Here is a 24,044-nt window from a genome sequence, read left to right as displayed (position 1 = left end):
TGTGAGCCAGCCATGGACTTTCCCGTTTTCTAGTAGCCACATTTAAAAAGTGAAAAGAAACAGAGAGAATGAATTTTAATAATCTATTTTATTCAGCCCAATATAGTCAAAATCTTATTTCAACAAGGAGTCAATACTGTGTTAAAACTGAGCTATTTTACATTCTTTTTTCGTACGACGCCTTTGAAACTCAGTGCGTATTTCACACACACAGCACACCTCAGTTTGCAGGAGCCTTTCTAACAGCCATCTACAGCCATAGTATCAGACAGCGCAGACCTAGATTTCCCCCTCAAACTGAAATCCTGTCTTTCAGTGCAGGAGCCCCTAGTGAGGTGTCTGACCCACAGAGGAGTTGGGTCTTGGGGGCAGGGGGCCGGAGCAGGGCTGGCATCAGGGCACTGGGGACGGGTGCCACCTTCAGTGGGGGATGATACTAAGTGTCAGGCGCCAGGCACACTGTTCCCGATCTGCGCAAGCACCCCACGGCAGGCATCGGGGAGGAACCAGGGGCTCCCCGAGGGGAGTCATCGGCGATCACACCGCGTGTGTGGCAAAGCCCAGACAGGCCCCCGATTTCCCAAGGCACCTGCCCTCTTTCTCCTCTAGGCCTCCATTTGCCCATCTGTACCGTGGGACGGTCCCCACCTCTGCCGCCACCCCACTTCCTTCGGCTTCTCCCCCAACACGCACTGGTCAGGTATGCCCAGTGGGAGGTGCTCCCGCTATGGACAGGCTGGGTCTGTGTCTTCCCAGGTCTGACATCTCCCTGGCCCCACCCTCTAGGTCAAGCACGGGCAGTGAGAAATCCATGCTAACTCAACATACAAAGCTCCAGCCAATATGCCCACTGCACCCCTACCACCCCCCCTACCAAACAAATCGTGTGTTCTGAGAGCAAACAGAGCCACTTCAGGTGACCATGTGTGGATGATTCACGGGGCAGGGCCCGGGCCCCAAAGCCTGTGCGTGTGTGTGTGGCATCTGAGGGCCCTGGAAGGTCCTCCACCAGCCTTCCCGGAAGCCGGCCTGGGTTCGGTGCACCTCAGTCCTTAGGTCAGAGTGATGACGCCACCATGGCTCCGGTCACTTCCTGGTTCCTGAGAAAGCTGCCCTTCGACAGGCTGGGGTGGCAATGCCTCTCTTGCATGGCCCCCACCCACCCTGGGTATGCTCTCCAGCGCAGCAGGGCTGTGTCTGCAGAGGGTCAACGGGGAACTGGGGTCTAATGCATCCTAGACCGAAGGGCAGGAGCAGCAGGACGGCTCTGATCTCCCCGACAGGCCGGCAGATGCAGGCTAATCTCCCGGGGTGTGGGGGGGGGGGGTCGCCCTCTCCCTTAGCAGGTCAACCTCACCACCCCAGGCCAGGGAGCCTGTCCTGCTCTAATGTCCTCACAGGCATCTGGGGGCCTAAGACCCTGGCAGCCCACACAAGGCCAGGGCTGTGCAGGCCCCGCCTGCTCCTGGGATAAAGGGATCCCTCGGTGCTGTCTCCCAGCCTCTCTCACCCCTCAGTGGCTGGAGGCCAGGACAGCCTAGCATTGTCTGTGCGGCCAGCAGCCCAGCTGATGATGGACACTTTCCTGTGACCCAGGACTGCCAGGGTGGCCCATGGCCAATCCCCAGAAAGACTTGGGCCCCAGTTCTCTGTTCCTTGGGGGAGGGCAGGGCAGAGGGATCATTCCGTGTGGATGTTTGGAGCCTTGACTAGGAACAAACAGCTCGTGCTCTGGAAGGAGGGAGTGTGACCTGTAGCCAGAGAATGGGGCCCAGACCCGGTTTCTAGCCTTAGCTTAGACAAGTAGGGTCAGGGGTGGCCAGGGCCAAGATGACAACAGGTGTGAAAGAGAGAAAGCTCAGTTTCAAAGCTCACTGCAGGACAAGTCCCTCAGAAGCCATCCCCAGTTGGCCACGGTGAAGGGGCCACAATCCACCCCCAATGTGACAGTGACCAGGGCGGACACGCAACCATGAGCGTTGGGGTCCCCAGGGAGTCAGGTGTAAGCAAACCATAAAGCTCCAACCCCAGCAGTGGGCCTGCCAGAGGGCGGGCACCATCCACAGAGCACACTAAGTATCCGGAGCACGGGGGTGGTGTTGGGGACTGTCTGAGCCCGAATGGCCTGCTCCCAACTCCTACGGAGCCCTTCCCCACTAGCAGGGTGGCCCCTGTCCTCTCCCTTGCACGAGCAGCATCCACCCCTTGCCGGGAACCCTCCCGTGGCGTCCTCAGTGCCCAGGAGCCTTCTCCTTGGACAGCAGAACAATCTCACAGCTGCCTGCCTAGCTACCTGCCTGTGTGGAAGCTTGGAGACAGGGTCAGGCGGATCCAGAGGTAGGGTCTTGAAGGACTCAGGGTCCCTGGCACATATGAGCAGGGTGTGTGACAGGAGTTCACAAGATGCCAGGACAAGCTGTGAGTACCTGACCTCCCATCCCAGCTCTTTCCAAAGCAGCAAGGCTCTGGGTGGGTGGGTGGGTGGGTGGGTGGATGGATGGATGGATGGATGGATGGATGGATGAATGGGTGTGGGTGTGGGTGTGTGGGTGTGTGTGTGTGTGGGTGTGTGTGTGTGTGTGTGTGGTAGAGCAGGAGCAAGGAACACTGGTGTGACGCTGTAAGGGAGCTGTGGTCAGGACCACACGGGGATCATGTGGCAGACGGGACCCAGAGGGACCTGAACAGATAGACTGGACGGGACCAAGTGAGGCTGGTGAAGAGTCTAGAAATTGGGACCAGTGAGGAGAACCCCTCAGCCTTTCAAGGGAGGCCCTGACCTGCCAACAGCCCCTCAGCCCGCGCGTGCCAGTTGGCAGTGAGCCCGGGCGCCCGGCCCTCCAGCACAGCCCCCTGCACCAGGCTGGCCACTTATGAGGAAATGGCCCCACACCCATTTGTTGAGCCTCTCCCGTCCCAGGCTTGCGCTAAGCTCTGTCACTGCCTCACCCAGCTCTCATCTCTCTGTCCAGTGAGGGCAGATCACTGCCCCAGGCCCCACAGCAAGGAGAGAGGAGTTGCGAGTGGAGGCAGGACGGAGCCTGGGGCAGGGCAGCAGGGCTACGGCCGCCCCCTTCCCCTGCACACTGCGCTGCAGGGAGGTGGGGGAGGCACACTGAGAGAGGCCCCGGCTGGTGAGGAAAGGAGGGACAGCCCCACTGCTCCCCAGGGGACAGCCCCTGCCGCCTGGGCTGCGTTTCTGGGCGGTGGAGGGCCCTACTTGTCAGCAGGCAGGAAGCCTCGGTCTTCTCTCAAAGAGCTCCCAAGGACCTCAGGGCTAATGGTCACATTAGCCTGTCCTACGTCAGCAGAAGCCAGGAATCAGAGCCAATGACTTGCCGAGGACCACCGGGCAGGGACGGGACTGGCCAGAACCAGCTCAGGAGACCCATGGCACAGTGCCAGGGCCTGCCTGAAGGGGGCCACGTCCAACTGAGACCTGGCCCACAGACATGGCCCCAGCTCTCTCCATCCTCCTGGCTGCAGCCTCCCTGCCCCGTCTCTCCTGTTTGGAGGCTGGAGTCCTGGGGAGCTTCTGGAGACATGTGACCCAGGAAACCCCCAGCCCTGGCATTCAGCACCTTTTCCCCTGCCCAGCCTTCTCCCTGGGAGGAGCACAGACGTGCTTGCTACCTGAGCCTCCCAGGCACGCCTCAGGCCCCCTGTGCCTGCCTTCAACATCGCACCAAACACAGCCTGCTTGCTCCCACGGGCCTCCTCTGGTCCCCCATCTCTGCCACTAGCTGCTCAACAGCCATTGGTTGAGCTGCTACTCCATGGTCAGAGCTGGGGGTAACGTCCAGAAGAGGACACTCATCCCGGTGCAGGGCCCTGACCCTGAGGATGCCCCCCGTGGCGCTGTCTGAAACAATGAAAAAGAGGAACTCGAATGTCCTTCCCCACAAGTGGCCCAAACGCTGGCTCCAGAGTCAGAGAGACTTGTGGTCTGGGCAAGTTACTTCCCCCTCAGGAGAGGACATGTCCTTCCCTGTAGGAAAGGCATGGTCATAGCTCTGAGCACCCAGCAGGCTTGGGAATGGGGATTCCAGTCACTAGAATGACTGGACAGTCTTCAAAAAATGCCACATCACTGACAGGAGAGGCAAATAACATTAAGAAGAAAAAAAGGTGGCTGCAACACTACATAATCCCCCTGCCTTTTTTTTTTTTTTTAACAAGATTTTATTATATGCAAAGAAAAGACTGAGAAAAATATGCCCCAAATATTGGTATTTTTTTCTTTTCTTTTGCTCCATTTTTCCCCCTAAAATTTCTACAATAAATGTAATATTTGTGAAACCAGGGGAAACCTAAGATAGGTTTCTACAGAGGCACACCTGCCCTCAGGAGGCTTACAGCCTGGCAGGGATCCCACATTCTTGTGCCTGTCCCTCTCTGCCTGACTTCTGAAAGGCAGGAACAGGGGCTCAATCTTCCCATGACCAAACTGATAAGAGTCCTGAAAGAACTGAAGACCCCCCCCCCCCCCACCCAGTGCCTTTGGTCATGGGCACCGGAGGGGAGGCTCCAAACCCTCCCCATCTGCAGGAAGGGAGTGCCGGCACCGGGTCACCGGAGGGAGGGAAGAAGAGAGGTCCAGTGTGGTGTCCTGTGGGCCTATAGGAGCGGTCTCGTCTGAGAGGCACATACAAGGGGCCCTGAAATGCCCCAGGACACCACACAGCCCCTGGCCGGCAATCCCCACCCCCACAATCCTGCAGGAAGACGACCATGCAGGAAGAGGGAAGCGGGACCCTCTGCTCTCCCCTGGCGCTGGCTTCCTGTCTGCCGGAGAGGTGAGTAATGTCCGCTCCCCACCCCCTCGCATCCCTTCTGGAGGCCAGGCCTCACATTTTCCGTTCAGGAAGGGGCAGAGCAAGAGGCCAGTGAAGCACATCAAGGAGAAATCAAGGAGCAGGCCCTGGCCTGGCCCCGCCCTCTGCAGCCCAGACTGCCTGGCCCGCCCATGGCCCCCTGGGACCCTGGCCTGGCCGGCATCTGAAGCCTGGGGGACCTGCGGGCTTGCCTTGCCCATGTGTGTGCTCTTGTTCACCATTTCATTCGAGCATCCATTTGACAGACCATTACCCCCACCTGCTCTGTGCCAGGCTCTGTGCTGGGTTCTGGGGTCCTAGCTTTCAGGGTGCTTATGCTCTCTGGGGGAGAGATGGACATTAGGCAGATAATCCCACCGACGGGACATGACTACAGACTGACAAACTGGTCCCAAGTCAACTCCAGACTACAGTGTCTCTGGACAAAGTCTCAACAGCTAGCTTCTCCCAGGCGTCTTCTCTCTACCCCAGAAGGCACCTCCTGAACCAAGTGTCTTTCCAGTCACCTGTGATGTACACAGAGTTCCATTTGGACTCATAGGCCAAAGCCTCAGATAGGGCCTAGCTGCAGGTCTGGAAAAGACTCGGCCACGCGTGGGCAAGAGGCCACAGCGGGAACAGCCTGGATCACTCTGGCCCCAAGAAGCCAGTGCTTCGAATACGTGAGGGGAGGCTCCTCTGGTTCCCAGGCTCCCCCCTCCCCCATCTTCTGGGGAACTTCACACATGGCCAATACCTGCCAAGGCAGAAACAGGAGGGCAGCCTCCTTCGGCACTACCGTGAGAAGGGTCAGATCACCCAAATTCTCTTCATCATCTCCTACGTCTCATGAGGTGAGACAAGAGTGTATGCTCACCCATGGCAGCGACAGCCCCCAGCAGGGAAGCACTTTGTGCGTGGTGTGTCCCTCCCCCACCCCAGCCCAGTGTCTGCTGCTGTGATTTCAGGGAGCCAGGAACAGCACCCAGAAAAGAGATCCGTGAAGTACATCCTTGCAGGCAGGGGCGGGCTTGAGGGAAAAAGCACAACCATGCATGTTTCAGGGCGAGTGCATTCCCACTCCCTGCACATCTCAGAGGCAAGCTCCCAGGGGTGAAAGCTGGTGTGCTAATTCATTTCTGGTCTCGGCATGGGGACCTGGCCCGCCAAGACCCAGTCTTCATCTGCATTTGTTAAAATTTGAAAAGGGAAGGAGAGAAGAGGGGGTGGTGAAGGCAGGCGGGGGCAGGGGGGAGGAGGAGGAGGAGGGGAAAGAGGAGGGCCCAACACGTACACCTACAGGTGTGAATGTGTGCAAGCTACCTGGCTTCCCGAAATGGTTCTGGGCCGCATCACTGGCCAGCACGAGTGGTGCACTCCCTGGGACAGCCTTGGAAGCCCCACACTTTCTGGCTAAGGGAAAAGACCCAGGTGCTCAGATTGGGGATATCCTCAGGAACAAAGAACCCAACTGGTCCCCAACAAGGGTGTGCCTATATCCCCTCCGGATGGTGTGCTCAGAGGTAGGTCTTGATGAATGTCTGTTTCTTTATTCATTCAGGCAACAAATATTCAGCAGGCCCCTATAACGTGCCAAGCATACAGCTGGAGTCACTGGGGACAGAGTAGAGAGCAAGATTGACATGGTCTGTGCCTTGCAGGACTCACAATGGGGGCTTTAGACCTCATCTTTCCAATTTGCCAGCTCCACGGAGGACCGAGGGCCGGAGACCACACAGCAAGCCACCACGGAGGGTTGTGGCTAGGTTCGGAGTCCAGGGTAGACCAGAGCCTCTGCTTGGCCTGTCCCCACCCCGGTCCTTCGTTAACAACAGGGGATATGAGAACACCCCGTAGTCTGACGGTCTCCCGTTGATTCACTGATGGGAGCAGGATCTCGGCTTGTGTCTGCACTGTAAGCACCTTCAGAGAGGGGAGCTGGCTGCGTGCCACCGTGGGGGCTGGGGGGCTGGAGGAGGGCTCTAGGCCAGGTCTGTACCCAGCCAAAACCCTACGGGAACCCACTGCTCTGGAGAAACACAGCAGTCACCAATAGATCCAGGACCAGCAGGGGCAGCAGAGACCAGGCCAGACAACTGGGCCTTCTCAAGGCCTGCGACCCCCCGCACTGGGTCTAGGTCGGCCTCTGGCCAGCACATCAGCCCACAGCCTCCAGACACAGCCTCTGATTAAATAATTAAATTGATGGTATCACAGTCAACACCGTCCTCCCTGTCTCCAGCTCGGGCTGCCTGCCCTGATAAACACCCTGGCACTGTCAGCAGGCCAGCCTGCTTCAGCCCAGTGCCCACAACCAGGAAGGCCTGGGGCGGCGGGAGGGGCAGGGGGACTGCAGGACTACACCCAGGCCGGCTCCCCCTGGGAAGCTCTTGTGGGACCACCTGCAGGATGTGCCGACCCCAGTCTCTGCTTCATCTTCGTGACCGGCCAAGCCCCGGGCAGCGGGGCAAATGATGCTGAAGAATCCCTGCGACCCCCACAGAAATACTCCCTTCTGCTACCTGAGCCTGGAAACTCCCCACAAAGTGCCAAGTCTCCCTGGGAGATGTCTCCAACAAAAATCAGACTGCTAAAGGACGGTTTTGAGCAACAATAACATAAGACTTTTTCAAGAGTGAGTTGCGGGAATATGGCCCCCATTCAGTCCTACTACTCTGAGTTTTTAAAAAAAATGTTCTGGATCCTTCTTGGGAAGGTATAACCCTATGCCCTTGGCTGAGCTCTGCTGGCACAGCCCTTGGTGTGGCCTTTGGGCGTGGCCTTTGATCGGCTCAGATGAGAAGGGAGGTCAGCTGCTGGGCACTTCCGAGCCCCAGAACCCCCAGCAGCATGTGGCTGCCCCCACCCTGTGGGAATACTGGGAGGTGGTTACTGGTCTGGGAGGCTCTGGTGGGGAGGCTCACAGCACGAGGGGGTCGTGCCGACCTCACGAGGTGTCAGGGCACAAAAGTCTTTTCTTTCCCAGCAGCCTTATACTCCAGGCCCGGCAGAACCACCCTCTGGGCTCCCCAGCCCCTAGCCCAGCTTCCCCAGCTGCCTCCAGGCTGGGTCTCCTCCCAGACAAAGCCGGATTCAGGCCTGTGAGGGCAGTTGGGAGGCAGGCGCGCGCGGGTTCTGCCATGGAGACGAACTTTGACCCAAACTGCAAGGCTCCTACCCCTTATTTACTCTTTAAGGCTAACCCGTTTCACAGAGTTAACATTACACCCCTTTTTAACCCTGCACTTCCCTCCCGCATTCCAGGCCCGACCTTTGACCCTTCCTAATTGCTGGTTCTACACCCCAGATCTCTGAGGCTCAGCCCTGGGCTCAGCCCCCGCCCCCCAATCACCTCCCCAGAACCCAGAGCCCCACCAGAGACACTGACCACAGGTGCCACCCGGGTCCCACAACTGCACGTGACTGACACAGGCACTGTTGTCTCAGAGCCCCAGCCCCTTGGGGGTTTCACACAGGTGCTCCAGAGTGGACCCCTGGGATCTGACTTCTGACCCCAAGACTCCCATGCCAAGAAGAAGGCCTCCGTTCCGAGGGAGGCCACAGGAAGCTGCCTGGCTGGCCCTGGAGGGCAGTGGGGGCCAGGGAAGAGGCCAGACGGCTCCTGAGCTGGGCCACTTCTTATCACAAGGGCCTGGGGACACACAGTGGACAAGCTTATTGCCTGCTGGCTCACAAGGTGACAGGCAGGGACCCTGTCCTATAGACTCATGCTGAGTTGCAGAAGCCTAACTCTTGCTTTCACTGCTGGGCAGCTGAACTCTTCCGGGTCAGGCAACTATTAGCCTTCCCAGACCTGAATCACGGTAATTTCGACATCCATATCCCACCAGCCTGTGAGCGTCAGGGCAAACAGACAGGCAGGACAGCCTGTCAGGCTGCCAGCCCCTGAGAGCTCTCTCTGTTTACCTTTGGGAGGACTTGCTCTCCCTGCAGCCGGGGGCTGGAGTGCTGGTGGAGATGCTGAGGCCCTCCAGTAGGACCCCTCGCCAGGCCCCAGCCCAGATTTCTAGGCCCCTGCAGGCAGACACAGCGCCTTCCTCACTGGCCACCAAGAGACACTCACCGTCCTCTTGGCTGTGGAGGTTCTGAGGGCTCCGCATCCTCTCGTCCTGGCTGGGACTCAGGCTGGAGGCCAGGTGTGGGTCAGCTGACATCCATGTGGAGTCGTTCATATCAAAATCTTCACTGCTCACAGAAGTTTCATCCTGATCAGGGACAAAGAAGGTGGATGTTTCAACAGGGACAGGCTCTGTGCAGCCCCAAGGCAGCATTTTGGGTGAACCCTAGGGCCTGTGGGCATTTGGAAGCCTCCAAAGGCCACAGGGAACCCCCAAACCTTGCCCCCCGTGCAAGCGGTTCGGGCTCTGGTTCCTGTCGGAAGCCAGGGCTGAGGGCCGGCGCTGTCTGTAATTGAAGACAATTATGAGGTCTTGCATCCTGGAGGGGCGGATAGCAGGGCCTGGCTCTTACCCTTGTGAGCCAAGGTTGAAGCAAGCGCTGTAAACAAGGGCCACCACTCCCCGCCCGCAGCCCCGGGAAGAGGGCTCGCTGTGCACAGGGACGGGTGGCCAAAAGCGGGTAGCGAGACATGCGGACACTGCTGAGGCCAAGCAGACCGCCCCCACTAGGACTGCCTCCGACTCCAGCTCCCATGGAGCATGCATGGAATTCCTTTCTCCCACTCCCCCAACCCAGAGGACATTTCTGTCTTCCTCCTTCCTAACCTTTGCTGTGCTTCAAAGATATGCTCTTGGGCAGCTTCCAGGGCTGAAAAGGCCAGCCCCAGAAGTGCAGAGAAGGAAGGGGGTGGGGCAGGCAAGGAGGGTTCGGATCAGACCGCAAAGGGGGTTTGGCTCCAGGGCCTGGGGGGCCGCCAGGGCCTTCCAAACAGCCGGAGGGCCTGTTAGAGAGGACCACGCCTGCCTCCTCTCCCCTTGCTGGCTTCAGTGAGCCCCTGGCCAGTCATCTGGGAACCCCCAGGGCGGGGCCCCTTCAATCCAGCCCTCCAGTGGGAAGGGACCCCACCTCCTTCTGGCCCAGCCTCTTTCAGGAGCAGCAAGCAACTGTGTTTGGGAGCTGCCTGTAAAATGCAAGAAAGATGGCCCAGCAGCTCCCCCCCCCCCGCCCCCAACTGGCTTTGCCCCCTCCCCTCTCCTCTCTAGCAGGATACAATGGCATCTGTGGGCCCCCAGTAAGGACCTCTGGCAGAGCCCCCCACCCCCCAAAAAAGCCTCTCCAGGGCCCCCTCACAAACGACTCTTTTATAATGAGCAAACACACTTTGGTTCGAACTTTCTTCGGAGGCTGTCCCTGAGGCAGACACATCTGTTCTCCAAGTGCTAGGGAACCGGCGTGGATTATCCACCCCTCCCCCACTATGGCAGGCTGGCAGGGAGTTTCCTGGAATTTACAGCTTCTGTGCAGCCAGTGTGTGCCCTCTGCGGCCGAATCCACCACACCAGCTCTGCCCAGCTCCGGGGTCCCCACGAGGCACACCCAGAGCCTCAGGGGACAGAGACCAGGTGTCCTCTTGGGACTTACTCCCCTCCCACCCGCTTCCACTCACCCTGCCTCCCTCCCACTGGCCGCCCTGCTCCTTACGCACAAGCACATCCACCCAGTCTTCCTTGGGTGAAAGCCCACTCACTCACATTCACTCAGACTATGTTCTCACACCCAGAGGGACACACACAGTCAAAAGGCTCTCTCTGCACAAAAGGCACAAAGGGACAACAAAACTCTCCCGTGCGGCCCCTCAGGACGGAACCTAAGAGTGAGAGGGGTGGCTGGCCAGAGAGTGGACCCTTGGAGGCACAGAGCCCATCGAGGCTCTGGGAGCCAGGGGCAGACACATCCTTGCTTGGGCCGCCTGCTCCTTCCCGTCTGCCCAGAGCACACTGTGCTCAGGTCTGACCTGAGGTAGGAAGGCCTTTCCTGGCTCTTGGGTGTCGTTGAAACACCCATGATTTACAAGGCTGAATCTATTAACATCCGGAAGCGCTATCTACTCAAAACGCTTCATGCATTCATTCAACAAGCATTTATTGAACACCTACTATGAGCCAAGCACTTTCTAGGCGTTGGGAAGTTCAGCAGTGGACAAGACAGAGTCCTAGTGCTCCTGGCACTCCCTGTCCCGCAGGGGAGGAGATGGATAATCAGCAGAAAAAACACATAACAGCTGTGGTGATGGGCTCCGGAGCAGAACGAAGCAGAGCAAGCGGGAGAGGGGCCCGTGGGGCCGTGTTTGTCAGGTGGCCGGGGAGGGCCTCGCCGGTTAGGAAACATCTGAGAGGAAGCCCACAGGAAGTGAGGAAGGTTACCATGCAGGGGTCTGCACAGGGAGCCTTCCAGGCACTGGCACATGTTGGTGGGTCCAAGGAGCAGCCAGGAGGCCACTGTGGCCGGAGGAGAGGGGTAGGCCAGGGGCGGCGGCGCCACACAGGAGTGTCCCCTCCCAAGGTGCGCATAAGCCTGGGCGGGGCTGTCCGCAGCGGGTCCACTAAGCACACGCCTCACCCAGGAGCGGGACACTCTACCCCCCCTCCACCAACTTGAAAACGTGAACAGACACCAAAGTTCATTAGGCGTCAAGTGCTCCCCTTTGATCGTCTCAGGTCATCCTCCCCACAGGCCCACCTGTGGGCCTCATGAGGCAGGTGTAGTCGCCAGCCCCATTCTACAGATGAGAAACGGCCGCTCCAAGGGGTTAGGGCGACCGCCCAAGGTCGTGAGCTTACAAGCGGCAGAGCCGGACGTGCGCAATCCTAGGGGCCCAGACGCGCCATCCTTCCCACCTACGAGGCTGCGCCCAGGCTGTCCCCCTCACCCGGAACACCCACCGGCCTGTGGCACCGCACAGCGCAAAGTCCGAACGCGTACCTGTCTCACCCACCAGCTCCGGCTGTCTCCATCACTCTTACACAATCTGTCCGCACCAGCAGCCCCCTGCAGTCAGGCACACGCCCCTCAGCTGCGGCATGTCAACATACTCTGGGCTTTGCCCTGACTTTCCCCAGAGAACCTAAGTCCTTCCGAGGGTGGGGACGAGGCTGCGTGTCTCCCGGACCCCCCCCCCCCCCCCCCTGCAAGGCCTGCGAGACGCGGGGCACTGGCTGAACTGCCTGGCGGGATCCTGGCGTTTGAGGAGGATGCGGCATCAGTTCGACAATGGCGGCCTCGGTCCCGCCACACACGGTTCTCGAATGGAGACCATATGAAACCCGGATGGTGGCTGGCAGGCTGGCGGCAGCACACGGCCCCGCAACGTCTCCCCGTGGCACATGCCAACCACCCCACGCAGGGCCTAGGGTTTCTCTGACTCAGATCGCTTAACTGTCCACCAGAATGACCCCCTCCACCCTTCCCTGCCCTGCCAAGTCGAAGTGGGAAGAGGTGAGCAAAACTTTACACTGAAGTTGACCGACAGCGAAAACCCAGTGCCCACTGTGCCAGCGGGGTCTTTGGGGGCAAGGGTTTCACATTTCCCTCCCATGGCTCCATTAAAAAAGCAGGCGCCCACGTCAGGCCTGTCTCAGGATGTGGGACCTGCCCCTCGGAGATCGACCCCAGCTGCCCAAGGGCACCACAGCTAGCTGCAGAGCTGGGCTCTGAACCCAGGCAGTCTGTGCCCAGAGCCCACATCACAGAGCCGCCACACCGCGCTTCCTCCCTTCAACTGAAAGAGCCAGACTCCTTAACGACAAAGTGTCTCAGGATGAGACCCACAGGAGACTCATGGGAGATGGAGCTATATTTACACATACTCCCACACGCGCTCCCTCTCTTCAATGAGTGGCACACATTTTCTGAACATCTACTATGTGCTTGTGTTGTGCCGGGGGCACAGACAACGAAGGCTCCTTTCCTTCAGGACCTTGTTATCTACGGAGAGACACCAGCCAAAAATTCTGCCCCGCTTAAGTGCCAGGAGAAAGGGGCTACGGACCCCTCCCAAGCCGCTGATGGACCGCCAAGCTCTCCCCTGGAGAGTGTTCTCACAGCCCATGGGGTCTGCTGCACGACCCCTGGCTCTGAAGGCGGTGGCTCCGTGCAAGGTTCCAACACCGCTGCTGTAGCTGCTTTTTAGGAGAAACCAAGCATCGTCAACCCGGTTGAAACACAGAAAACGAGTATGTTCTGACGGAGCTGCCACAGCTACTTTTGTGGGAGAGAAGCCTTCCCAGACCCCTTTGCAACCTGGCTGCTACAGCGCAGCCCCCAGCCGCAGAGGGCAGGCCGCGACCTCGCCCCCTCGATGGAGCTGAGGCTCCAGGAGCAGGCTAATTACACAGGCAGTCGCCGGTGCACGCGGCTCTGAGACCGTCCATGACTGTGCGGGGCGGGCGATGCACTCCTTTCCTGAGGGATCAGCAGGAGGTGGCCAGCGCGGCCTTGTGAGCCGCAGGCTCTTGGGCCTGTGGATTGACTTAGGGTGTTCTCCCCCTGCTCACCCAGAGGTCACGAGTTAGGCCCCTCTTGCTTTTCCCTTCTGGACTCTCAAGGGAATCTGATCTACTAATTTCTCTCTGTAAACAAACTTCAGTGAAATTTTCATTAGAGAATAAAAGAGTGTATACAATCCAGTCTTTCTGGGCCACTTCTCCCCAGACCCCATGAGAGTGACCAGCCAGCTGCCCCCTTCCCCCAGCTCCTCTTACCTCAGACACCTTGAAGCCTACAGCCTTGCCACCTGTTGATAAAAGTCCATCATTCAGCACCAAAGGGCCTGAGCCATTGTGGGCGTCAAAGTGATAGCACCACTGCCTTTCTGAAGGGGGGGACCTTAAGAATATGTGGGGAGCAGGTGAGCAGCACCCAGCCAGGCCCTAGAACACACCCCAATCCTGGAGCCCTGACTCTGGGCAGAAGGAGAGGAACCGGACCAAACCCTCCCTGCTTATCTGCAGTCCAAAATTCATGGGCAGGTTCAGTTTCTCTCCACCCAGGTTCTGAGGCCCTTCCTCCTCTGCAGGCAAACTAGCACCAACCACTGCCCAGCCTAGGAGGAGGAGAAAACGGGAGAGCAGAGGGGAAATGGTGGAAACGCGCCTGTATCCATGGCGGGTAACTAGGAGCAGGTGCTATCAGTAACCTGATTATTTTACAACTGGGGTCAATTTCTTGGGAACTAGGTTCCTGGTGCCTCTGAAGTTGAGCCATTTGCATCCTCCAGGACAGGGATCCTGGGGCGTGCCTCACACAACATTTTCCAGGCCTTTCCTCTCAGCTGTAACTCTATCTCTACCACTTGCTTTGAGGGAAAAAAAAAAAAAAAAAAAAAAAAAGAGGAGGATTTGCTGAGAATTTAGTGCAATTGTAAGCCATAAGCCCTGACCAGGAGCCTTGGGTGTACATTTCAGAGAAGGGGAGTGGGGGAGGGGAGGCAGGGATGTGCCAGAGGTGTTTCTGGGCCAGGCAGGAGACAGACCCCTCTGTCTAGCCCCCACAGTCTGTTTGATGAGAGGCTGAAGCTCCTGCCAGAAAGATCGCCAGGCTGGGACAGTTGCCCCAGCACTAGCTCTACCCCAAGGAGGCGGGCACCAAGATGTAGAAAGTGAGCACCTCCTTCTGGAACACCTGCACGTTCCTTCTGGGCCCTGGAATTCTTCAGTAAGAGGCAACTCTTCCCCTTGTCTCCATGTCAGCGAGCATTACACACACAGCCTTCTGAGCATGCCAAGAAGGTACTGAACCGCATTTGACCCCAACTTAACCCCTTCGGTTCATCAGATGGCTTATTAATGGAAGATGAAAACCCCCCAGGATTGAAAGTAGTGAAGGGATTGCACAAATGAAATCTTAGGGTGGTCTGAGCCGCAGCTCCTGGGAGCTGTGGGGTCCCAAGGCTGCCGCTTCATGCTCCACACTGAGCCCACCTGGCCACCAGGGGAGGAGGCCAGCCTCCTGGGGACACTCCCTGCACAATTCCACTCCTTCCTGCTAACATACCTTCTCTGCTGACTAGTCCTGTGAGCACAAGCCCTTCTGGGAAACGTGGAGTGGGGAGGGCTGAGGCAGCCAATCCCCTAACACCTTTCAGGTGTTCTCGCACACACGCATAGGGTCCGTCAGAAACATACATACACACATAGGGAGATGCTCTGTTGTCCTTGCTGTCACGAAGGCCTGAATGCTGGGAGTGAGCATTTTCAACACCTTCCTACTAGTGTGTCGAGTGTAAAATGGGCTTTTGTTTCCTAGGCAAAGGCAACTGGCTGTTTTCCCAGCACTCCTCACCATGAGGGCCTCACTGACACCCCAGGCCCTGGCATTAACAGGGGTCTCTTTAAGAGGGTGGCTGGAGAGAGGAGTTGCAGCAGACGGGGTTCTTCCAGCCAAAAGGAGAGCTGGAGAGGAACCACTCTGAGCTAATCCCCTGCAGGAGTTTCCTTCCAAGAAAAGGACCCAGACAAGACAAAAAAGTTCTTGAGAAACTCAGGGCAGCCCAGCTCCACATGGCCCCAGGGTGGCTGAGGCCACAGAAGTTTCCCCAAATCCACCTCCTCAGCTGGGAGGAAAGTTCTGGGGTGTTCTGCTCCCGAAAGGTGCTGAATGGGGTCATGCCACACAGCTGAGGTAAAGTTGGTGTGGGAGGAGGTGCTGTCTTAAAACCTACTCTATAAAACAAGCCCGGCTTGAGATGGGATTAGACAGGAGCTTGATATTATTTAAAGACACATTTGGGCCCTAATGGTTTTCCAATGAAGGGGTAATTTACTATGTAAGGACTAAACTACCCCCGAGGCCTGGGCCATATAGGGGTCTTTCCCCAAACCAACCTCCAGCCCAGAAGCAGGGGGCCAGACAGCACCCCTAGTCCCATCACACAGATGGTTCTCCCCAGAGGAGCTGTGAGAGCCCCTGAACACCTCTCCCCACACCCCCACCTGGTAGGCTGGGGGCCCCAGGCTGGGGTTTCCAGCTGATTCTGGGATAAGTAGGGCTTTATCTCAAGGGAGAATCTATTTCAAGCCACAATCCTTCTCAGAAAGAGGAGGAAATCACAGAGTCCAAACACCATTTCAGGTGAAATCAGGAGGTTATTAATCTCCCCTCAGAGCAGACAGAAAGAAAAATCAATGTTTTAGAGGGGGGAAAAAGGTTCCATTTGAATTAATGGGTTTGTGGCTTCTCCATTGATCTGCGCCTCTTCACACTTTCTTTTTGTGCTTTTGTGCTCTTGGGGAGGGGGAAGGGGGAAGGGAGAAGGGAGAAGGGAGAAGGGAGAAGGGAATGGGGAGGAAGGGGGTGGGCCTCCCGGTAAGGAAAAGGACGGTCTAACCTTAACCTTTCTCCAGGAATAATGCTAATTAGCCAGGCTTAATGAGAACTTCCCCCAGGAAGCGCGGCCCAGTAGGGGCGACCGGACTCGGGCAAAACGCTGCTCCAGGTGGGAGCAGGGAGGGGGAGTCTTTTCTGAACTCGAGCCGCTGGAATAAAAACTGTGGATGGCACACCCCCACCCTGCCCCACGAGAAGTGTCCGGTCCAGGAGGGCTAGGTGGAGAGCGGAGAGTGGCCGGCGGAGGCGTAAATTCAACTTAACGCGGACGCGCGCCCTCACTCCGGCCGGCTGCCCCCGCCCCGTGTGTCCCTTCATTTAGGAATGCCCCTTCGCCAGGAGCCGCCGCCGCCCCCCGGCTTCCGCTCTGACGGTACACCTGAGCAGGGCACCCGGTCCTCTCGGGGGAGGGACAGGGGCCTGCCGAAGTGGGCTCAACTCTGCAAACCTCATCTCAACTCCCCGCGCCGTGGCGGGGAGCCCCTCCCTGCCACTCAACGCTTCCCGTCCTCATATCCCCAAACAGTCCACTTCCCTTCTCTCGGCGGCCGCGGTGGCGGCAACCCGAGCCCGGCCCCCACCCCGCCGCCTGCGAACGCCTTCCTCCCCGGGACGCGGTGCCGAGCCCGCTGCAAACGGTGTGGCCGCCGCACAATACCGCGGCGCGGCGCAGCGCACACAATCACCGCCCCCCAGGACCGGCGGCGCGCACGGCCCGGGAGTGGGGTGCGCCCGGCGGCCCCCCGGCACTCGCCGCCAGGCACATCTCTCCGGGACCCCAAAGCCCCTAGAGTGCACCTCCCCTGCCCGTCCCCCCCCCCCCACTCGGTCACACTCACCCGCCCCCCGCCCCAGCCCACTCCGCCCAGGGCGCAGCCGCTTCCCTGCGCCCCCCTCCTCAGCCCCGGCTCAGGAAGCTCCCCCGCGTCCCCCTCCCCAGAACCCCCCAGCTCCCCCACCCCCTTAACCGCAGCTCAACGGCCGGCGGCACCGGCGGGAGAAGGGGGGCGGCGGCCGGGGGCCCGGAAACGGCCCGATCGCGGGGATCCGGGTCGGACTCCGTACCTGGGCGGGAGGCGAGGCGGAGACCGGCGGTCGGGCTCGGCGAGTGAGCGGGGCGGGCGGCAGTGACAGCCCCACAGCTCCAGCTGCTGCTGCTGCTGCTGCCGCCGCGGCCGCCCGGGGAGAGGGGCTGGCACCGCCGCGGCGCGTCACTGCCCGGCCCGGGGGCGGGGGTGGCCAGGGGGAGGGCCCAGGCGAGCGGCGGCGGCAGCGGCGGCGGCGCCGCGGCCGGGAGGGAGGAAGAGGGAGGGGGGCACCGGGCACGGAGAGGCGGGGGAGGGGGGGCGGGACCGGGCACGGGGCGGGGGCCGGGGGGAGGGGAGCGCGGGGAGGGCGCACGCAGGGGGAGTAGGAGGAGCAGCAGGAGGAGGAGGTGGAGGGGCTGACGAGAGGGAGGAGTGGGCACGGGGGGAGGGGGAGAGAGGAAAAGGAGGCACCCAGAGAGAGGAGAAAGGAGGGAGAGGCCGGGGGGCGGGGAGGGGGGAGAGGAGGTAGAAGGAGGGGGTGCTGGGCCAGGTAGTGGGGGAGGGATGAGGGCGCACTGGACGCGCTGCCGTGCGCTCCGGGGGGAGAGCGCTCTTAAGGGGGAAGCGCTTCGAGGAGGATTCTTGCTGGGGGCTGAGCCCCGGAAAGAAAGCGGTGGGGTGTGTGCCCGCCCCTCGCTCCTGGAGGCCGCAGTCTTCGGGTCTGGGGGTTGGAAGGGGAGGCACCCGGCCCGCCGGCTCTCTGCGTTCAGGCCAGGAGAGGAGAGACTTGGCCCAAAGAAAGTGACTCAGGCACCATTAGGAACTCTCCGCGCCCTGGGGCCTTCGGGCAGCCCTGGACCTCCTCGTGTCCCCTGGTTCCCTGGGCACGCGGGTCCTCGCTGGGCGGGGCTGCTGGGTCCCCGGGCGGTCTCAGCGAGACCCTAGTCTGGGAGAATCAGGCACGTGGCCGGCTCTCTCCCGCCCCCCCCCACCCCTATCTCAGGGCCCCCCTTTTCTTGATCAAGTTCAAGATCGGGGTCCTTAGCGCGCTGCCCCCCCTGCCCCCTCCTCTCCCCTCCCCCTCCCTATATTCCGTACCATCTCGCCTCTTCACTCTTCCTTTGTCTCTTTCCCACCACTTAGTTTACACCCTCCCATGCTCCCCTTCTTCCTCCCTGGCGGGCGCCTGGGACTCCAAGATGCGTTCACCTGTCCGACCCAAACATTTCTGCGATCGGGAGCGCTCGCCGCCGACTCGCTCTCTGCTCCCTCCCGGCCACCCCCACCCACTCCTCCCGCCGGTCATTGTGCTCCTCTAGACCACACCGTACCGGCTCCTTACGGCGCGCGAGCTACAGTTGTAAAGTAATAGGATAACATCACGAATGCTGCTCCATCCCAGACCTGGGCGCGTACTGTCCGCGGAGACACAGCGTGGCAGGAGAGGGAAGACCCAAGCGGATCTGAGACGCCGTCCTCCGCACAGGCAGACCTTGTCCGCCTGGCGTGCTGGAGAAGACCGCGTGGGGCGTCGCGGGGTGGGGAGTGGAGGACCCTGGACCTGCGAGCAACCTCAGACTCAGCCTAGAACAGAACTCGCTCGTCCCCAAACAGCACAATTAGACCCCAACAGACAAGATGGGTCAAGGGCAGACGTCCCCCTCCTCAGATTCACAACCTCCGTTACCACCCATCAGCTTTCAGGAAAAGCTTGTGCTTTAACAGGGATAAGGAGCTGCCCTCGTGGAATTCTGTGAGGAAATGGCCAAAAAACAAAACAAAAATACCAACAACGATCCCACCTCCTGGTCCCTCTAGTCGCATCCGAAAAAGAAGGGCAATTTCTACTGACTTCACGCTACAACTCATTCACAGTAGAACAGCAAAGAAAAAAAAAAAACAACAACAAAAAACAAGACAGCCATCTCGATTGTTTGCAATTTTGAAACAGACTGCCTTTAACCCTCCAACTTTTTTTCTCTAAAAGCCTTTTTCTTTCTTTCACTGAAAGCTTTGCATTGTGAGCAATCCGAGGTAAACAAGGCTCCCTCTACAGGTGTGAGTGGGAAGTACAACACAGGTTCAGAGCTCAGGATTCACCCCTTAGAAAAATAGAAGGATGGCAACATATCAAATTAAAGGCAGACAGACTTGTCCCACACGTGCTAAAGATTTGTCAATATAGAACTTACACTTTATTTTTAAAAGAGGGTCTAAGCATGTTACTCATTAGCGCCTTTTATTCCTAAAATCCAATGTGTTTTCAAACCAATGCACCCTTCCCAGTTTTCTCTAATAGATCTTCTTGCCCATTGTCGTGGGGACAGCCTGGAGGCTGCATCACCTGAATGTCCACACATGTTGGTGCCCAATAATGATTTTTAGAATTTTAATTAGTGGCCATGACTCTCCAGTTCATCCAGGGAAATGCGGGCGTTTCCAACATGGGAAATGCCCTTCCTCACTTTGAAAATGAGATAATTCAGGCCCGGATTTCCCATCTCTTCCCACCACATTTCTAGAGACCTTTGACTTCTCTTGGCCTGATTCACTATTTCACAGCAGTGGTGGACATCTGGGCTTGAAATATAAAGCCAAATCCAGCTGAAGTTCAAAGGTGGAATTGAACCCAGATAACCCACCTCCTTTCTGACTAATAAAAGAGAGCCAGTACCGCCCAGGAGAGCAGAGCAGTGATTTTCTCTAGGCATGAAATGTGAACTCATTTACCATCCCTGAGATAAAACAGCCTCAGCCCCACTCAACCCACAGAAAGCAGTTGGGAGCCCTAGAGAAACCTGGCTGTTTAGCAGCACCGAAAATTAGGTGAATTTTCATGTGTGCTGAAGCCTGCAGAAATCTCCCAGATCCTTATTCCTGCAGGAGTGGCCACTCCTTGAGTAACCTTGTGCTGGTTGTTTTCAGTGTCCTTGTGCCTTTGGACAACTCCCTCGATCCTTAAAGTGGCCACAGCACGGGTCCCAACAAGGAATGGCATGACCTAGTTTCTTGACCACTAATTCTCCCAAGGATGCGACCTTCCTTCTTTCGGCCCCAGTCTTGGTGGGAGAGTATGGCAGGGAAGGCTGCTCCCATCTGCTTCAGAGGGCAGTACTGCCTTCATGTCCTCTTCATGTCAGGCTCTGCAAGCAGTGGGTGCTTTTTTTTTTTTAATGTTTATTTATTTTGAGAGAGAGAGAGCGCAAGTGGAGGAGGGGCAGAGGGAAAGGAAGACAGAGAATCCCAAGCAGGCTCCACACTGAGCTCGAGCTCATGAACCGTGAGATCATGACCTGAGCTGAAATCAAGAGTAGGATGCTCAACCGACTGAGCCAGCCAGGCGCCCCAACAGTAGGGGTTTTTGTAAGTGGACAATTGGCAGGGCATTTGCTCTATAAGACTTCTTAAGCAGCAAACTCCTCCAGACAGACTCCTATATGACATGAGACATCCCCCCCACAAGTAGGGACCTGGCCAAGGGGATCAAGGGTTTGTTACTATTAGGAAAAACAGGAGCTTAGTCTGATCGGAGAGGATACTGTTCAAGCATCTCAGAGCATTTAAAAACCCATCTATCCCTATATATTACTTACTTATGATGGAAGAGAACATGTACCTGCACAATAGAGAGACTGGCAGACACCCATAACCATGCGATCAAATTCAGGAGCCCCCTGAAGTGGGGCCACCTGACATGATGTGCTCACCTCCTGAAGAGATGCAATCATCACCCACGTTGTGTTCTCCAAAACGCATAACCTGAATCTGACTATGAAGAGACACCCAGACAAGAAATCTAGAGAGACTCTCTACAACACGACTGTCCAGGACTCTTCAAAAAGATTCATTGTTATTAATTCGGGTGTTCTAAACCCTGAGAGTAAAGAGAAATAACAACTAAATGCAAAGTTTGAATCCTGGTTGGATCCTGGAAGCAAGGAGTAAGATGGAGATGGGGCGAAGGAGAGGCACAGGAAGTCGGGGCGAGGGATCGAGTGGAGACGGGTTGAGGGTGGAGACAAGGGTGGGCTCTGGGCTGAGTGGTCAGAGAAGGACCCTCTCAGGAATAAGCCAATGTGTGCCCTGACCCCAGGGTGGCTGAAGTGGACAACTGGGTGAAGACCTGGGGGCACAGTCTTCCAGGCAGAGGGAAGAGCTGGTGCCAAGGCCCTGAGGTAGGAAGGGACTTGGCATGTCTGAGGAACAGAAAGGTGAGCAGTGTGACCAGAGCAAGATGGGCCGGGGTCGGGGGGATAAAGGTGAGAGGGTATTCAGGGCCAAGCATGCAGGGCCATGTACACCACTGTAAAGTACGTGGATTTTATTCTAAGAGTGAGGAAATGATGCAATATGAATTATGTTTTTAGATCAGAGGAGATGAGATTATAAGGAAGCAAGAGTGACAGCAGGGAGACCAGTGAGGAGGTCCAATAGAGTCTAGCCAAATGGGACTGGTTCAAATTCTGGTTCTGACACTCAAGTGACTTTGGGCACCACACTTAAATCTCTTTAAGCCTCAGTTTCCTGATATACAAAGTGGATAGTAAGAGTGTGGTTAATGTAGTATTTGACACCAAATTTCCCCTTTCAAATTGGACACTGTGGTGGCCAGCCTCCAAGATGGCTCCGTGTGATCCTCACCTCCTGGTATCACGCCCTAGTGCCCTGTCACAATGGTCACAATGCATAGGGCTGTGCAAGCTATTAGATATTGTGGAAATGAGGGTGAATGACTTCTGAGGTTAGGTCATAAAATGCAGCTGGATATCCTCCTGAGGGGTAGTGTTTGGCAAATGGTAGCTTTTATCATCACCATCAGGATTCTGAATTTTCACAATGATAACCCCCCAACCCCCTGCACAAATGCTGCACTGGTTTACTCAGCCACCAGTGACGGGTGGCAATTCCCATTTCATGGCATGCTTGTCAGTGCTTAGTATTAGCAATCTCTTCTGTCTTTACCAATCTGAGAGGTGAAAAATAGTATCTCTTATTTTCCTTTGCCTCTCTTCATTTGGCAGTGTGAGTGTATATTTATGTGTATCATGTATTTATCGGTCACTTGCATTTCTTAGAACAACCTGTTCATATTCTTTGCCCATCTTTCTATTTGGGTTGGTGGTATTTTTTTAAAAAATGTTATTAAAAAATGTTTTTTGACATTTATTTTTGAGAGAGAGAGAGAGAAAGAGAGAAAGAAAGAAAGGAAGAGAGAAAGAAAGAAAGAAAGAAAAAAAATGTGAGTGGGAGAGGGGCAGAGAGAGACAGAGACACAGATCCGAAGCAGGCTCCAGGCTCTGAGATGTCAGCACAAAGCCCAATGCACGGCTCAAACTCCTGAGCTGTGAGATCATGACCTGAGCTAAAGTTGGATGCTCAACCGATTGAGCCGCCCAGGCGCCCTGGTGGTCTTTTTTTTTATGAAGGAAATTTAATCTTTTGTCATATATTTTGCAAATATGTTGTCCTTTTGTTGTCTTTTTTATTTTATTTGTGATGAGATTATTTTGCCATATGGAAAATTTTTATTTTTATATCCTCTCAATTTTTTTTTTCTGTTAGGGCTTAAAGGTTTCAGGCCAAAACAAAGGTTTTTCCCACTCTAAGATTATAAAAGTAATTCACCCATATTTTCTTGCAGAGCACTTATAGCTCCATTATATTAAATCTTTTTCTTTCTTTTTTTTTTTTTTTTAAATAAGCTCTATGCCCAATGTGGGGCTTGAACTCAGGACCCTGAGATCAAGAGTCACATGCTCTACTGAGTGAGCCCACCAGGTGCCCCAAATCTTCATTCAATCTGTAATTTATCTCCATATAAGTAGTGAGGTCTACTACTAAACCTAGTTTGTATTTTTTTAAGAGGTTCTCCAAGTTGTCCCAATACCATCTTTTAAATAATTCATCTTTGTCCATGGGTTAGAAATGCCACCATTATAGCACACTACACTAATTTTCCCTTATTTTTAGAATCGTCTATTCTATTTTATTGATCTATTCCTGTCCCAGTATTATAGCTCTAGAATATATTTTAATATCTAGTAGGGCTGACATCCACCTCTATCCCCCAAGAGCTGTCCAATTAAACCCAGGCCGTAACAGAGAGGTGCCCTAGGTGCAGACAATCATGGAGAAAGGAGGGGCTTGGGGTAGGAGGTTCTTGGAAGAGATGACATCCATCTGAACCAAAGAAGGCAGGAGGAATGTGACAGGTGGCAAGTAGGGAGGGCATCTCAGCAGGAAGAGGAGCAGGGATGGAAGCACCAAGGGCTTCACACATGCCTGAATTCAAAACACCTGATCTGTGGATTGGGGCCTAGCTTGGCTTCTCCATCTATTCTTGGCATTGGCTGATTTTTGCACAGCTGGCTGCAACCTCATAGTCAGTTTGACCACTTTGCTGAAATCTAGAAGAACTGTCCAATACTGTGTCCTCATTCCTTCTCTGTTTAGATAAATTTCCCATGTGAATATAACTAAAAGGGCCTGGCTTGTGGAAGTGTACTTTCCTAACAACCACAACAAAAGGTAGAAATTACACTTTCACCCAATCTCCTTTTCAGTGACGTGTTGCTTTAAAGTGTCATCAGTTAATCTCTGTTCATGTCGCTCTCCCACTCCAAAACCTTCAATGGCTCCCAGTTGCTGGCAGAATCAAGTTGCAGCTCAATGGCCTCGTGTTCGAGGCCTTCCACAGCCCTGCTGGCCTTGTATCCTTCTGTTCCAAGTGGTGAACTCTGCTTCAGAGACACTCACTATCTTCTGTTCCCCAATCACCCATGGGTGACCCCCTCCATTCCTTTGATCATGCATGCTTTCGGGCACATGTTCTTTCCACAAATATGTATAGACCCCCTATCACATGCCATGCACCATGATAAGTATGGGAGACCCAGCA

At 56.3% G+C, this 24,044-nt stretch overlaps 1 protein-coding gene across 10 annotated transcripts in view; it reads right to left on the bottom strand.

Moving 5' to 3' along the window:
* Positions 1-24,044, bottom strand: part of NOL4L (nucleolar protein 4 like) — a 127,455-nt gene that overhangs the window by 19,801 nt on the left and 83,610 nt on the right. For 8 of the 10 annotated variants that reach the window (XR_006200492.1, XM_042931274.1, XM_042931281.1 and 5 more), the window contains one exon: positions 8,899-9,040. Coding sequence is in view for 9 of the 10 variants with exons in the window: in XM_042931274.1 (XP_042787208.1) it covers positions 8,899-9,040 (142 nt within the window). In the remaining variant the exon portion in view is untranslated. Of the gene's footprint in view, positions 1-8,898; positions 9,041-9,305; positions 9,396-17,183; positions 17,362-24,044 lie in introns of those variants that run through there. The other 2 variants (XM_042931283.1, XM_042931282.1) reach the window with 2 other exon arrangements.

This window comes from Panthera leo, chromosome A3 (assembly GCF_018350215.1).
Source record: "Panthera leo isolate Ple1 chromosome A3, P.leo_Ple1_pat1.1, whole genome shotgun sequence".
NCBI classification, from domain to species: Eukaryota; Metazoa; Chordata; class Mammalia; order Carnivora; family Felidae; genus Panthera; species Panthera leo.
Note: the sequence above shows the minus strand (reverse complement) of the source record. Positions and strands in the feature narration are given on the sequence as shown.